Source organism: Triturus cristatus, chromosome 1_2, assembly GCF_964204655.1.
Source record: "Triturus cristatus chromosome 1_2, aTriCri1.1, whole genome shotgun sequence".
In the NCBI taxonomy this organism is placed as follows: domain Eukaryota; kingdom Metazoa; phylum Chordata; class Amphibia; order Caudata; family Salamandridae; genus Triturus; species Triturus cristatus.
This window is the reverse complement of record NC_140580.1, coordinates 1,010,131,587-1,010,148,691: the sequence shown is the minus strand read 5'-3', so window position 1 is coordinate 1,010,148,691 and position 17,105 is coordinate 1,010,131,587. Positions and strand designations below refer to the sequence as shown.

General features: G+C 50.2%; 1 protein-coding gene across 4 annotated transcripts in view; it reads right to left on the bottom strand.

Moving 5' to 3' along the window:
• LOC146868589 (uncharacterized) overlaps window positions 1-17,105 on the bottom strand; it is a 1,503,661-nt gene that overhangs the window by 266,581 nt on the left and 1,219,975 nt on the right. For all 4 annotated transcript variants that reach the window (XM_085611695.1, XM_085611716.1, XM_085611705.1 and 1 more), the window contains one exon: window positions 9,580-9,633. In XM_085611695.1, the coding sequence (XP_085467821.1) occupies window positions 9,580-9,633 (54 nt within the window). The remainder of the gene's footprint in view (window positions 1-9,579; window positions 9,634-17,105) is intronic.

Below are 17,105 nucleotides of genomic sequence, written 5' to 3'. Positions count from 1 at the left end.
TTGGATCTCTCCACTGTCGTGGCAACCAGAGAGGGGTGCATGGAAACATTTCAAATAATCTGTGCAGTTCTTCAGCTTACATTCATGTCTATGTGCTTTGGATCGTCTGTGACAGTGAATGCGACACACTGCTACAGTGTGTGTCTGTGCCGTGGGTCTGCGCCACTCAATGGGGCCGATTCACAGAACTAACTTAAGACAAAATCCTAAACTTACTACTTTTGGTATTCACAGAAGTTAGGATTCTGTCTTAAGTTTGTCTTAAGACAAACTTAAGACAGTCTTAAGACAGACTTAAGACAAACTTAAGACAAACTTAAGACAGACTTAAGACAGACTTAAGACAGACTTAAAACAAACTTAAGACAAAATCCTAACTTAAGTCTGTCTTAAGTCTCTCTTAAGTCTGTCTTAAGTTTGTCTTAAGTCTGTCTTAAGACTGTCTTAAGTCTGTCTTAAGACTGTCTTAAGTCTGTCCTAATACTGTCTTAAGTCTGTCTTAAGTTTGTCTTAAGACAAACTTAAGACAAAATTCTAACTTCTGTGAATACCAAAAGTAGTAAGTTTAGGATATTGTCTTAAGTTAGTTCTGTGAATCGGGCCCTATGTGTGTGTATTTGTACTGCGTGTCATGTGTGCACTTGTACCGTGTGTGTGCATCCGTCTGTGTGTGTGTGTGCTTGTACCACGTGTGTGCTTCCTCTGTGTGTGTGTGCTTGTACCGCGTGTGTGCGCCCCTCTATGTGTGTGCGTGTGCTTGTTCTGCGTGTGTGCGCCCGTCCGTCTGTGTTTGCCATGTTGAGTGCGTGTGTGCACATGTTTCCGCCATCGTGTGTGTGCGCCTGCGTCTGCCACTGTATGTTTGCATGTGCACCTGTCTGCCCGTGTGTTTGCGTGCGTGCACCTGTATCTGCCTCTGTGTGTCTGTGTTTCTGCCACTGTGGTCACGCTTGTGCCACTTTCTGTATTTGCGCTTCCTTGCCCGTCACTACGTGTTTGTGTCGTGTGCGTGCGTCTGTCACTGTGTGCGCAAGCAGCGCTATTTGGCACTGTGTTTCCGTGTGTGCATGCACGTGTGCCACTGTGTCTGCCACTGCCTGTGTTTGCGCTTCCGTGTCAGTCAATGTTTGTGTCGCGTGTGTGCATCTGTCCATTCCTGTGTGTGTTTGTGTGTGCCCCTGTGTGTTTGTTCTGTGTGTGCGCGCCTGTGCCTGCTACTCTGTGTGTTTGTGTGCGTGTCTGTGCTTCTGTTTTTGTGAGTGTGCACCTGTGTCGTCCACTCTGTATGTTTGTGTGCGCCTTTGTCTGTCACTGTGTGTACAGATGCATTAAAGTATTGCAGATATGTAATATGTAAAAATGGTCATATCCGCTTTTTTAATTGTCACGGTGAACATGGCTCCGTGACAGAAGACAGCTGTATACACCCCACACTGAATGAAAGTCTAACTACACTGACTCAAAATACCCTGGCATTGGGTGCAGTCAGTGTAACTGCCACTGATCCAAATTCCCTGGCATTGGGTACATTAAGTGTAGCTGCCCTGGCTGCTAATACCCTGCATGAGTACATTCAGCAGTGTAACTGCCCTGGCTCCGAATACCCTGGCATGGGTTCATTCAGTGTAACTGCCCTGGCTCCGAATACCCTGGCATGGCTACATTCAGTGTAACTGCCCTGGCACGTCTGATTTTTAAGACATATGAATGACCCCGGAGCGGCTTGGAGCCGGGCCGAGGTTCCTTTTGTTGTGTTGTAAAGAGGGGGGCCTTCTGTGCTGTGCACGCTGCAGCCACAGCACACACGGACCCACCGCAGCACACACTGCACACACGGTGCAGCCGCAGCACACACTGAACACACGGTGTAGTAGCCACAGCACACACCGCCCATGGATCCAGTTTCTGTTCGATATGAGCCCGCGTGGATTCGGCCGCCAACGGGAAGGGAGTTGTTTCTCTCCGAAACTGCGAAACATCTCGTCTGGACCAAAAGTCTCCCTGAGGTGGGATATAGCTGAGGTGTAAACTGTCAACGAAACCACTTAAGGCAGGTGGTGGAACAACAAACGACACACGTAGAAATCAAATCACTTAACATAAATGTTAGAACCACAAACGACCAGTCGCGGCTCGAGTCGTGGGGGGGGGAATGTCGCGGGGGGGAATGACGTGGGGGGTGGGGGTGGGAGAGTTTTAAAATAGAATTAAATCCCTACCCGACCAGGTACGCGCCACCTCGGGTCTGTTGGCGCCTACAGGACAACAGCTGCATCACTGCTGGCAAGTTCCAAATCCTCTCAGCCAATCCTGGCACTCCAGTAGCGCCAGGATTGACTTAGGGCATGGTTACTCTCCACCCGCCTGCCCATTAGGAGACCGAGGTTTGAGCCTTTGCTCAACCCTCACTCTCCTAATGGGCATGAGCCAGCCAGAGCAGACACTAGTGCGCATGACTGGGCACGGTGCGAAAATTCGCTGACCTTCCCCACTCATGCGCACTTGTGCTGCTGCCTGCTGCACCATGTCTGACAATCATGTCAGTCAACATGACGCCGACCGCCCACCCCCTTTAGACTCTGAAGGGGGTGGGCGGTCTGACGTTATGCTGACTGAATGATTGTCAGTTCTCCCTCCGCATCTCTGAACTTAAGTAAATTGAGAGTTTACTTAAGTTCAGAGACGCCAAGGGAGCTGCGGGCGCGGGTGGCTTGTGGGGCTACGCCCCAGTGCCCTAATGGACGCACCGCCCCTGCTCCTGGTCGACCTTGAACTGTAGGTAACTCCTGTGGCACTGCAGGACAGGAATGTGAAAATATGTATCCTACAGGTTCAGTGCTACCATCCAGTCTCCTGGATCCTGGGCAAATAAAACTTGGGCCAATGTGAGCACCATGAATTTGTCCTTTCTCAGGAACAAAATGAGTGGGCAAACAGCTAAAATAGGAAGAAGGTCTCCGTGCATGTGCCAGCGTGCATGGTTGACCAACAGAATGCAGGAAGCAAACAGACCGAGCAGGCGAAAGACCTTCAGAACTGGGACGACCGCTCCATTGTAAAACAAAGGAATCATTTCCTGTATGTCGAGAACCCTTTGTGGAGGTGGGAATGCCCGACACACAGTAGTGTCCAGTACCGCCCCTATGAACAGGTTGCGCTGAGAGGGCACCAGGCGAGATTTGGGTACGTTTATCGAAAAACCCAATTTGTACAACAGCTGAGTTGGAACCTGCAGATGATGAAGTACCTTCCCTGGCGACTCTCCTTTGATCAGCCAGTCGTCCAGATAGGGAAAAACTGAGATCCCCGACCTTCTGAGATGGGCTGCCACCACTGCCATCACCTTCATTAAGACTCGAGGTGCAGTAGTAAGACCAAACGGAAGGACCACAAACTGATAATGTTGCGACCCTACCGTAAACCGGAGATACTTCCTGTGCGACTTTAGGATGGGGATGTGGAAATACGCATCCTGCAAATCGATCGACACCATCCAGTCCTCCTGAATCAGCGCTTGAAGAACCTGCGCAAGAGTGAGCATCTTGAACTTCTCTTGCTTTAGATAAAGATTCAAGATCCTGAGGTCCAATATCGGACGCAAACTGCCGTCCTTTTTCGGAATCAGGAAATACTGGGAGTAGCATCCCTGACCTCTCTCCTGCTCTGGAACCACCTCTATCGCACCTTTTTTTAGTAACGTCAGGACTTCCTCCTGCAGAAGAAGACGGTGGTCTTCCGAGCAAGAACCTTGACAAGAAGGGTAATTTGGAGGAAATTCCCGAAAGGGAAGGGCGTACCCATTTTCTACAAGATCTGGAACCCAAAGGTCTGTAGTAATCGATTCCCAATCTTGTAGAAAATGGGTAAGCCGGCCCCCCACAGGACCAACATGATCAAGAATGGTGGATCTAGGGCTGCTTTGCGGTGGTGGGAGGGGCTGAGGAAGAGGAAGAGGAGGAGAGCTGCCGACCTCGAGAGTGACCCCTGAGTCTGCCTCTGTAGCTCTTATACAGAGTGCCTTGTTGCTGTTGCTGCTGCTGGGGCTGTCTGTATGTACGAAAGGATGACCTTCCGAAGCCCCTGTACCTCTTGAACGAACCCCTTGATTGAGATTGAAGGCCCAAAGATTTAGCCGTGGCCTTACTCTCTTTAAATCTTTCAAGCGCAGCATCCGCTTTCTTGCCAAAGAGTCCGGAGCCATCAAAAGGCAGGTCCAATAGCGTTGGCTGAACATCAGGGGAGAATTCCGAAGATTTAAGCCACGCACTCCTCCTGGTGGCAACAGAAGACCCCATGACTCTTGCAACCAAGTCAGCTGTGTCCAAGCCACTTTGGATCACCTGACGTGCCGCCGCTTGGGTATCTGAAAGGACCTCATTGAAACTTATCCTATCCTCTTCAGACAGCTTAGGGGCCAGCTGCTTTGCTGATATACCAGCCCAAAAGACAGGTGGCATTTGTCGACTTAAGGGCCATGCTGGCATAAGAGAAGACCTTCTTGGCCGACTGATCCAATTTCTTCGCCTCCCTGTCACTCGGGACTTGGGGAAAAGAACCCAATGATTTTCTGGAACAGGCTGCCTGAACCACCAGACTCTCCGGAGATGGGTGAGATGTCAAAAAGTCTGGGTCCCCCGGAGCAGCCCTATACTTCCTGGCAATAACTTTAGAGACTGCCAGAGCAGAAAAGGGCTTACGTCACACCTCCATTACTGGCTCTATAATGGCGTCATTAAAAGGGAGTAAAGGCTCCGAAACAGCAGAAGGAGAGTGCAGAACTTCTGTTAAGATGTTGGGCTTGAACTCTGCAGAAGGCAATTGCAGATCTAAAAGTTCAGCTGCCTTCTTTATAACGGCATGGTATGGAGCCACATCCTTTGAAGGAAGGTCAGAAGGAGGAGTAATCTCCCATTCAGGTGATAAGTCCAGGCCACTAGCCTCCTTCAACTCATCAAACACATCGTCCGATTCCATGAGCTCCCCTTCCTCTACTTCCTCCATCAGGTATCTTTGTTCATCCAGCACCCTTTGGGCCTCCCTCCTAGACCTGATCCTCACAACTGGAGTCGGCGGCGCCGTTACTGAATCCGACGGCGCCGGAGCCGAGCGTGGATCCGATGGACCAGCCGGCGTCGAATGATGTTGAGTCGGAAAAAATGGCATGAAGGGAGCCTCAGGATAGGCTTGGGGAACTCCCAAACTAAAAGCCATAGGACCCATAGGACCCGAAGGTGCACCAGAGGTGTACATGACTCTGGAGAAGACGCCGTACATAGCATTAAGATAATGCGTAGGGTCCTGACCTGGTCCTGGAAACGCAGGATATTGTTCAGGCATCACTGGACTCGGGCCAACCGGCGCCGACGGTGGAATCAGCGGAGCTGAAGGCTCTCCCGGAGCTCTAAGGTCCTCAATCGGAACCGGGGATGAATACGGAGCCGGCGTCGGAGATGGAGCCGCGCCCGGAGCCGGAGAATGTTCCGGTGAAGCCACAGGTGACGACAAGCCAATAGGTGAATCCGGAACAGGAGATGGAGACACAAAGTCCTTATGGCGTCGGGAGGGCGATGTCGATCTCGGAGCCGCGTACCTATCCGAGTGACGTCGAGATGAATGCCTCCTCTTTTTCTTGTGCTTCCTGGATTTAGAAGCATGCCCCGAAGTCGACTTCGACGCCGACCTCGATCTCGACCTCGATTTCCTACGGCCTCTTTTTTCTTTCTTCCTCTTGGCAATGAAGAGCTTGGCTTCCGTTTCCTTAAGAGCCTTGGAGCTCATCTTGCAGCAGCAAGAGCATCCTTCCACATCATGGTCCGATGACGGGCACCACACGCAGTCATCATGCGGATCCGTTATCGACATATGTTTCCCACATTCTCGACAAGGTTTGAATCCAGACTTGTTCGTCGACATTTCCGCTGAAGAAGACAAAGAGAAACCAGCAGAAAACAAAGTAACAAGTATAGCTACAGAGAGGGATTCCCGATATCCGTTTGCGTTGACGGCGCGGAAAAAAGGGAACTGACGTCATCACGCCAACGAGGTCTTCTTATGGAGCCGGTGACGTCAGCGGAGTCGCGAGCGGAGCCGTGTCTCTGTGACGTCGTCGTCGACCTCATCGGCGTGGACTGCTACAAAAGTTTCCGAATGTTGCTGGTGCAGGGGATATTCACAAGGTGAGGAATCCACTGGCAGATGTATCCATCAGAAATATGACGCAATACAGATTGAAGGTATTGGTATCAGAGTTGAAGAGTTGTGGATCATTTGAACTCTAGATAGGGCTTTTCATGTCAGTAAGCCTCCTCCTCCCAGAGTATATGGGTTTCACTTCTTCAGTTGTGTTGTGACACTGAGTTGGACCACGGGGGTCCTGAAGAGGAATCCGGGGTATTAAATTTGGCACTAGCAGAGTCAAGGATGGTTGGGCAGGTGGCATCGGCAGCCTCGGGATGGAGCCAGCCATGGCGCTGATGGAGGTGCTGCCATGTATGTCTGAGCCCACATAAAGAAAGGGGTCGGACCAGTGGCAGGCACCGAAGGTGACTCCAAACACTGCCAGAGCCAGCGCAAAGGGCATGAACCTAGGCATAACATATGATCCCAAGGGGCCTAAAAGTGGCCCAGAGGGTGAGGCAGCCCTAGAAACTTTGCTCAACATTTGCTGGGCAATGTTGCTGGATCAGACCCTACAACTCGAAAGTACAGTTAGGTCAGTAATGGTGGCAGGGGCTATCAAGAGGGGGTGGAGAGGAGTTTGCTAGTGGGCCCAGTTCCGATGGCTCCACAATGACTCACTCCAGCTCCAAGGCTAAGGTTCCTGTGGGAGTCAGAGGGTGCATAGGTACCTTACCTTTTAACAAGTGTTTTGTTTCATGTGCTTTTTTCTTTGGATAAAGGAGTGGGAAGAAGGTGACCACAAGCAGGCCAGGGAGTGGCATTAGCCTCTTTTTTTGTTGTGGGCACATGGCATGATTAGGTTTGCCTTCAGTTCCTTTATTGCATAAGATTTTATTCTGAAGCATGACTCACACGATTTGGAGCCATGGCCCAACTCCAAGCACCAGATACAGATTGTGTGCATGTCCATTTTGGACATCTGTCCAACGCAGTCCCTACATTGCTTGAAGTATGAACCCTGTGGGAAAGCATCCCTAACACTGCACTTCTGTTTTAGATTTATGTGAGGAAAAGTGAAAGTTTTCTGAGGGAGTGAGCTCAAATCACTTTGAAGGCACGGAAAAAAAGAACGGACATTGTTGCACTAGAGTGGGTGCTATATGGCTTTGGTGACATCATGGATCATAACTTCCAGCATCAATTTAAAGTCAGTGTCCCCTACCAGCATCGTAGAGCTTTGATGTTTCTGGATCAAGTTTGACAACTACAATTATTCAACAGGTGAGGAATCTGCCGTTAGAAGAATCCATCAGAAAATCTAGTTCACCAGGCGCTGGTTTATGAAGTTTGGCCACCTACTTATTCACAGGTGAACAAGACAAGACTTGGATGATGTAGTCATCAAAGTATCTGTGAGGGCATTGTTAATAGGGAGCCAAGCTAAGTAGCTGGCCCAGGCTGTGGGTTCTCTGTAAGGACGTTTTGGTCTCAATGGAGGGTATTTATATTTCTAATTGCTTAGCTGTGGGACTACCAGCACAAACCGGGCACCCTATTCCACTGGAGCCCTAATGAGTGAGCCAAGCTCTCTGTCTATCAAGTCCATTGGAATTCAGTAAATCAATTTAAAAGCCATAATCAGTATAGTGAGGGGGGGGAACAAGATGTTCCAACAAACATTATCTTGGGGTGCCTCATGCGCTGGCACAGGTTCAGAATTAGAACCAAAAAGATAATGAAGTCTCTGCTGCAGGGTTGACTGCAGTGCAGTGGAACCGGTGATGCTGCACCTGGCGCCGAGCTCGGGGAGCTCTGTGTTTAGAAATATCTGATGGGTTTGAAAGCACCCACTGCAGAGTCCCTTGTACGTCCAGCAGTTTTCAGTTAACAATAAAACTTTCAATAGAACTCTGGTGATTAATGTTCCTGCTGGAAAGAGATTGAGTTTTGTCTGGTTCAGTATGGTTCATCATAAAGTGGCGCATAGGGTTCTTATGGCTGTTGAAAAGATTGTGAACCATGCAGATCACAGAACTGTATTTTATGTAGAAAGCTCAGTGGGTTACTCCTTTTGTCACAGAGAACCTTTGGTTACTTGCAGTTCATAAGTTACAATCCTAATACAGCACAGTAAGCTATGACCTGTCATCATTCAAACTGCATAGTATAGGCTAGAAAGGAAATCCCCCGACGAGTCTTTCAGTACTGCAATGTAGCTAAAAAAAGGTTTGTTTGAGTAGAAATAAATAATTATTAGTAAAGCGAACTCCAACCACTGTGTTACGTTTTAAATCCAGAGTTTGTACTTCTCCAGACTATTCACTCTTAAAACATAATGTCTACCAGCACGGATGGCTATGACTCCTACACCTTATAATCCTCATTATCTTATATAACATTTCCTACACACTGATTGCACATGTTTAGTTGTTTCTGTATAATGTGTGTGTGTGATGCAAAGTACTCTGTCACCCTACACTGGGATAAGTAGCGATATAAAACAAAAGAAATACATGTGAGAGGGGATATGGAGAGATGAGGGGCCCTGTTTGCAGAGGCACTGGGTAAAAGTCAGGTAGCTGCACTTTTGTAATTTTGTATAGTGACATCAGTAGGGCTCGAGCTGTAGTTGGTCCAGGGGCTGACATTGGAATTGGCAGTGAGTCCTCTTCGGGTGTCAGTGACTTCAGTACCAGCACCAGTATAGCAGGGACCACTGTGGATAATGGGTCCCAAGGGGGCAGATGGCACGAGGGATGGACATGCTAGAGCTAACCAGACTGTGGAATGCTGCAGTTCCATACTAACTGAACCTGTGGCAGATGTGGCAGGAAGCACACAGAAAAGCTGTAGCACTATTGTAGCATTGTCGTCTCTTTCCAGGTTTTGATTTGCTACAGGGTTGATAACAGCCAGGGAAATACAGGATGAGTAGAGACCAGCTGAGGAATTGGTTCCAGGACTAGACACCTCAAAAGGGGTTACAACTGACATTGTGCCCTGAGCCCAGACATCTAAGGCACACCTTGCATTGGTCTGTGAGCAACATCTGCTTCCTGCAGTCATGGCATGGCGTGAAGCCTGTTGTTTTTGATAGGGACATTGTTCTCTTGGCAAACTGGTGAAATCATTTATACGTCACTCGAAAAGTGTGCAGGGATGGCACTTCTATGCGGCTGAGCTTTGACACTTGTTGAGTGGTGTGCAGTCACAGTGGAGCCACGCAGGAGCACTGTTTCAGATCCAATCTGATCCCTGGGTCGTATTCTCTGCGGTTAGATGTATCCACCAGAACACTGATATTAAAATTGAGCATGGTAGACAGATCAGTGCTTGGTGGTAGAGAAACAAAACTCAGTGACTAGTCGGAGGAATACATTGTCAATAAAAGAATGTGATCAATGCAGATGCAAAGCAATGAGTGAACCAGCAGCGATGCTGCAGTCCCAGCCAACTTACCTTCTCTCCTTTAAGTCCATGATTGCCTCTCTGCCCTCTTAATCCAGGAATACCCTGCATACAGAAATCGAACCAACTGTTAGGGAAGTGACAACGCAATATATATACACAACCTGAAATAGAGCAGATGGGCTAGGGCTCAAGGGAGATGGGAATTACTGTGAGGGCCACAGGAACTATAAACAAAAATAGACAAAAGATGTAATGGAAGTAATGCTGAACAAGTTACACTATTTTAATTGGCTACCCAATCAAACCACAGATTTCTCACCTTTAGAAAATTCCCCAGGTGCCATACCAGTGCTCCTGCTCACCACTAGGTGGTGCCATACGACTCGTTGCACAAGTTACTTACTTGTGTAACGATATATCTGTAAGAGACATTAGTTAGTGATAGATTCCTTAGCTTAGAATATCCCCAGGCATCAGACTGGATCCGGATACTTTTTTGTCAGCAGTACCCCTGCGCGTCGGTAGGTGTCGTCGTGCGGCTCCACGTACGTCGCTGGCATCGTAGTCGCTGAGATGACGTCGTCGGTGCTACTTAGACGCACCCACACGCGCTGACCTCAGTTCTGTACACAACTTTTTCACGCCAGGAACGCAGAGCCATGACAGAGACCGACTACTGGTACAATAGAACTAGGGCCCTGAAAGGGATGACCGGAACCCTAGAGAACAGTTCGCAGAACGGGGAGGATGGGAGGGCGGTAAGGAATCTATCACTAACTAATGTCTCTTACAGATATATCGTTACACAAGTAAGTAACTTGTGCATCTGAAAGAGACACGTTAGTGATAGATTCCTTACCTTAGAATACATACCCAAGCAATACCAACCCCGGTGGTAGGCCTGTGAAGTGAGATTACAGCAGAAAGTCACGGAGAACCGAACGGCCAAAGAAGCCGTCTCTCCGGACTTGACTGCCAAGGCAATAGTGCTTAGAGAAAGTATGCAGCGCGGCCCAAGTGGCTGCCTGACAGATGTCCTGCAGGGGGATACCGCGTTCCAATGCAGTAGTAGCTGCCGTCGCCCTGGTAGAATGTGCGCGCAGCTTTACAGAGGTTCCTTTTTAGCCAGAGAGTAACAGGTGTTAATGCACAGGACAACCCAGCGGGAGATAGTCTGGCCCGGCCTTTTGTGGCGCCCACGTAGCTAACAAAGAGCTAACAAAGAGCTGGTCATCCACCTGGAACAGTTGTGTGCGGCTCAGGTAGAATGAAAGCGCACGTTTTGGGTCCAGACGGTGGAGCCTCTCTGGAAGGGTCCCGAGGTGGAAAGAAAGTGGGCAGAGTGACAGTTAGCCCTAGATGAAAGGCAGTGACTCCTTTTGGTAGAAAGGAGGGACGTGGCTGAAACACAACTTTGTCCGGATGAAGTGCCAGAAAAGGAGGTTTGCATGAAAGAGCCTGGAGTTCACTCACGTGCCTAGCGGAGGTGATAGCCACCAGGAAGACAGTTGTCAAAGTCAATAACCGTAAAGGACAGGAGGGAAAAGGTGAGTAATGCCTTTGAGAAATTTGTGGACAACAGCCTGAAAAAGGCTGAAAGAGCAGAGGGGTAGTCCTTAACAGTGCCCAGAGCAGAGCCCTGCTAGGCCAAAGAGAGAAGGAACAATAGGACCTCAGAAAGAGGGGCAGAAGGGGGGGGTACACAGCTTTCGCTGTGCACCATGCCACAAATTTGTTTCACCAGCAGGCGTAAACAGTTTAGGTGAGGGACGCCTGGCTTCCAGAATCACATTACAAACTTCAGGAGGCAAGTCAAATGGAATCAACTGTCACTGCTCAATCTCCACGCCAGGAGGTGAAGGCTGGACAGGTTTGGGTGGAGGACCGTCCCCTGTTGCTGCGACAGAAGATCCTCCCGAAAAGGCAGTCGGATAGGAGGATTCACACTCATACTGATTAGCTCGGGATACCAAACTCTTCGAGCCCAGTCCGGTGCCACAAGAAGAACTTGGGCTCGGTCGCGTCTGATCTTCAGCACTCTGGGTAGAAGTGGTATAGGCAGAAAGGCGTACAACAGACCGCCACTCCACTCGCGTCAAAAAGCCTCTCCGAGCGAGTGCCGCCTTGGAAATTCCAACGCGCAGAACTGCTGAGAGTGCACGTTTTGTTTGGTGGCGAATAGATCTAACCAAGGTTCTCCCCATTGCTGGAAGAGACCTTGTGCCACCTCTGAGTGAAGACGCCTTTCGTGATCTATGATGCACCGGCGGCTGAGTTTGCCCGCCCTGGCATGCACAGAACCTGCCAAACGTTGAACCACCAGTAGAATGCCCTGGCAGTCCAGCCACGTCCTGAGGTGCAGAGCCTCCTGCCATAGGGTCTACGACCCCCCCGCCTCGCTAGTTGCAGTAGCACATGGCAGTGGTTTAGTCCGAGAACCCGTGCACTACTGTCCTCTTGACAGAGGGAAGGAATGGTTCGAGTGCAAGGAGGTTCGCCGTAAGCTCCAACTGATTGATATGGAGCTCGGACTCCGCTGGAGACCATAGGCCTCTGATCTCCACCTCCTCCATGTGGCCGCCCCATCCCCGGAGGGACACATCTGTTACCACTGTGCGCTCCGGTTGGGGAAAGAAGAGGGATCTGCCGCTGAGCCAACTCATAGGCCGAATGACCCGGAAGGTGCTGTTCGGGAAGATAAACCCGAAATCGCACCGTGTCCTGAACCGCTCCGATGAAGAGGAGCTTCTGAGAGGGAGCCAGATGTGACTTCGGCACGTGGATGGAGAACCCCAGCAAATGCAGGAGGTTGGCTGTAGTTTGGAGGTGTGATACGACTGCTCGGGGCGAGCCCACCGTTAACAGCCAGTAGTCGAGATAGGGGAAGACGGAAACCCCTGATATGCGCAGATGAGCTGCGACCACCGCCATCACTTCTGCGAACACCCGAGGGAAGCTGGTAAGGCCAAAATGGAGTACGGTGAACTGAAAGCAGAAGCATTAGAACTTTTTCTTCCGAAGGAAGTAAGTGATGTGCTGGAGGCCTAAAAGAGGACGTAGGCCGTTGTCCTTGTTTGGAATCAAGAAGTAGTGGGAATAACAACCATAACTTACTATTGGCGTCGGAACGCGCTCGATGCCCCCCTCCGGCCAAGAGGGCCGGAACGCCCTGCTGGAGAAGCGCCAAGTGATACACCGAGTAGCCCCTTTGGACTATCTGCAAAACCCCACTGTCCGAAGTGATGGTGCACCAGTGGGGGAGGCGATAGAGAATCGTGCCGCCCACGGATGTTCGGTGGGCCCGAAAACCCCCGAACTAGTAAGGTTTGGAGGCCGTGGTGGCAGGGGCGGTGGTGGACTGACCCGGCTGCTGGCCCTGTGACCCACCTCTGCGGGTCCCCTTTCAGCGGTTGCGCCGAGAGTGCTGCTGCGCAGGCCTGCGGCTTTGAAAGGAACGTGTTTTGGGCGCCCCGTCCCTGCCAGGAAAGGAATGAAAGGCAGACCCCGAGGGAGTGCGCGTGGCGGAAAGGCCCAATGACTGGGCCGTTGCCCGGGAGTCCTCAAAACGTTCCAACGTGCCATCCGGGTTGTCACGGCGGGGCCGAGGCCAGAGCAAACGGCGCCCCAGGGTATCTTGCCAGCGTTGCCGGGCCCAAAGGCGACGGCACAGGGGCAGAACCACCCAACGTTTCCACGGGGCCCGAAGGTGCTCCGGAGGGACCCGAAGGGGGAAATAAATGGCCAATGGCCAATAGGAATACTTGTATTCCTTCCGGAGTCGCGTGTGACCCCGGGGAAGGGCCGCAGGCAACAACGGAGGCTCCACCGGAGCCTAGGGGGAGTGACCACCCGCCCCCTCCCCCGCGTCCTGCGACCGGTGAAGGGTAGGCGAAGAGCAACACCACGTCTTCGACCTGGTATGGCGCTTCAACTTACCTGACCCTGATGCAGACGAAGGATGGTGTAGGCTCCTCGACCGGCCCCTCGACCGCCCACGGGCACAGGACCTTGAGTGGCACAGAGCAATTGCCGGGCCTCAAAGAACAGTCAGGAACGCTCCCGCAAGTCTTTGGCGCCATGGCCCGACAACTGGGGCACGTCTCGGGGTGACGGACGTGCCCAAAGCAGAAGAGACACACGACATGCGGGCCCTCCGCCGACATGTTCCGACGGCAGTCCCAACAGGACTGAGACCCGGGCGTCCCTACTGAGCCAGAAGTCGAGTGCTCGACAAACAAAAGTAACAAGCCTCAGAAAACAAGTCAAAAATATGACTAGGAGTACCTCTCTCTCTCGGATCTGCGCTTGCTGGCACGGAAAAAGAAAGAACTGACATCAGCGCGCGTGGGCAAGTAGTTCCGACGACATCATCTCGGCTACTACCATGCCAGCGACGTACGCGGAGCCACATGACTCCGCCTACTGATGCACAGGGGTACTGCTAACGAAAAACTTTCCGGATCTAGCCTGACGCCTGGGGATATTCTAAGGTAAGGAATCTATCACTAACGTGTCTCTTTCAGGTGGTTTCGTTCTCCCCCAGAAGCGATGGAGCAGGGCTGCATATAAGTACCAGCCCGGCCCAAACCCCTCCCTATCAGTTGACTCTTTCCGCACCCTCTGATGCAGAGCACAAAACAATTGGAGGTACCAATGCGCAGGTTTCTAATTTAGGACCTTTTTGAAAGGTAAAAAGAGATCACTACGTAGAACAGGGAGGTGGGAGACCAGTGAGGAATCTAAAATTAGATAGAGTATACAACAGAAAGAGCGTTACTAAAGGTAAGTAACTTGTTCTACTGATGGATAATTCTAACCGCAGATCAATCAACTTCAGAATATGTTCTGCATGACCAAATACGAAAAATGCCTCTCCCGTTGGACCTGGCTGTTAGACAGCATTGCTTCGTCAATGTGTGTACTGATGCCCATGTCTTGGCCTAACAGATGTCAAGGACAGTCTCTCCGCTTGCCAGCGCACTGGTAGCAGCCTTGGCCCTTGTGGAATGGGCCCTTAGTCAATCTAGAGGCTGCTTTTTGGCCAGTGTGTACATGATTTTATTGCAAAGGATTATCCACCTTGATGAAAAAATTACTTCCCTTCAGTAACACTCTCTCTGGGAGAGACTCTATCTAGCCTCAGCGTCCTCACCTTTTGAAAATTCACCAAGCATCATACAGGATCTTGAAACTTTTCTGCAGTACCTCTGTGCCAGTAGGTGGTGCTAAGCGGCTCTGCACTGACAGCATTCCACTCTAGAAGTGATGTGTGAGGCATATAAAGACTCCACTCCCGCACTCTGTTGTCAGTAGCTTTAGAAACTGTCCGTACCCACCAGCTCAGAGCCCCAAAAGCAAATTGGTGTAACCAGTATGCAGATAACTAACCCTGGGATCTTTTTAACAGATACCAAACCAGTACCTAAATGGAGGTGGTTCTGTGGATGGATTCAAACCAGAAAGCCCTACAGGACTGAGCGGGCAAAATTCCCCTCTCGGCGAACCTGATTAACCGGTCAATAGTGCTTCGTGAAAGTATGGAGGGTCACCATATACCCACCTGGCAGATTTCTAGGACAGGGACTCCGTATGTTAGCGCTGTGGGCACAGATTTGGCCCAGGTAGAGTGCACACACAAGGCTTCTGGAGGCTGATTTTTATTCTATGTGTAGGAGATCTTCAGCTCGAGAATAATCCAGTGAGAGATGGTTCTCTTCTGTACAGCCTTGGCTTTCTTCACTCCAGAGGACCACACAAAAAGCTGAACGTTCACTAGATGTTCTCTGGTATGACCTATGTGGAAGATCAACACTGTCTTGGGATCCAAGCAATGGAGTCTCTCCTCCTCCTTAGAGGGGTGAGGTGGGTCACAGAATACCTGCAGAGTGGTGTTTTGATCGACGTAGAACAGCATCAAAGTCTTAGGCAAAAAGGAGGCCCATGTCTGCAAAACCAGTTGGTCTGGAAAGAAGGTGGTGTATGGTGGGTAGACACAAAGATCTTGAAGCTCACTCATACGCTGCACTGACGTGATGGTGACTAGGAACCCTGACTTGCACTCCATTTGAGCCACTTCACGGCTGTTCCTTGCTGCTCAAGTGGAGTGCAAATTTGAACTGCAAAATCCAAGTAAAGGTTCCACTGTGGCATGATAAAGGAAGAGGGAGGCAACAAATGTAAACCTTACAAAAAGAGAATAGCAAATGGAGATTTAAACAAAGAGGGCTCATCCTGCAACTTCAAAAAGATTGAAAGAGGAGAAAGGTACCTTCTCACTGTGCCCAGCGAAAGGCTTTACTGGATTAAGGGCAAAAAAACAACAAAACACCAGATAACTTTACCTGGACGAGGTTTATCTGCCGAGCACCGTACCAAGCCTCAAATGTTTCCCAATGACAGCCTATTCAGTTTTTGTCGAGGGATGCCTGACTGCCGAGATGACATCAACCAACTCCAGAGGTAGATAGAAGGTGTTCAGCTGTCACTGGTCAATCTTCAAGCATGAACATGGTGATAGTGAATGCCCAGGTGCAGAACCGTGCCCCATGTGATCGGCCGAGTAATGCCGATTGAGACTTTCCACACGAACATTAATCACATTGCTAGATGATTTGCAAACACACAAATCCGATGGCCCTGAGCCCAGGACCAGAGTCACAGAGCCTCTCGGCAGAGACGATACGACCCTACACCTCCCTGTTTGTTGATGTAATACATCATGGTAGTGCTGTCCGTCAGGACCTGAACTGACTGACCACGAAGGGAAGTAAGGAAAGCCTTTAGTGCCAAACATATCGCCCGCAATTCCAGAAGGCTGATGTGAAGCAACCTTTCCTCTGGAGACCAAAGACCTTTGACCTCCAGATCCCCCAGATGAGCACCCCACCCTAGAGTGGAGGCATCCGTGATCACTGGTGCCACCGGCGGAGGAGGCTGAAAAGGTTTTCCTCGAGACAGGTTGCCCTGCACACCCCACTAAGTCAGCTCCACTGTGCCGTCTCTGGAGATTCTGACCTTCTCCCCGAGATCTCCGTTGTGCTGATACCACTGCCTGTGGAGGCACCACTGGAGTGCCCTCATGTGCCAGCGTGCATGACTGACCAACAGTATGAAGGAAGCGAACAGACCGAGCAGACGTAGAACCTTCAGAACTGGAACAACCGCTCCATCGTGAAATAAAGGAATAATTTCCTGTATGTCGAGAATCCTCTGCGGAGGCGTGTATGCTCGACACACAGAAGTGTCCAGTATTGCTCCTATGAACAGACAGCACTGAGAAGGCACCAGGGGGCATATGTATCAACATCACCATTTGCGATTCTCAAATAGCGATTTTTAAAGAATCGCTATTTGAGAATTGCAAAACGGGATGTATTTAAAAAATTGCAAACATTTTGCGATTTCTTAAAATTCCTTAATTGCGATTAGCAAATTGCGAAATCGCAATTAAGGAATACCTGCCCATTCATTCCTATGGGCCAGGAGACCCATAGGAATGAATGGGAAGTAATTCTCAAATAGCGAATCGCAATTTGTTAATCGCAATTTGAGAATAATTTCAAAGGTGCAAGGGT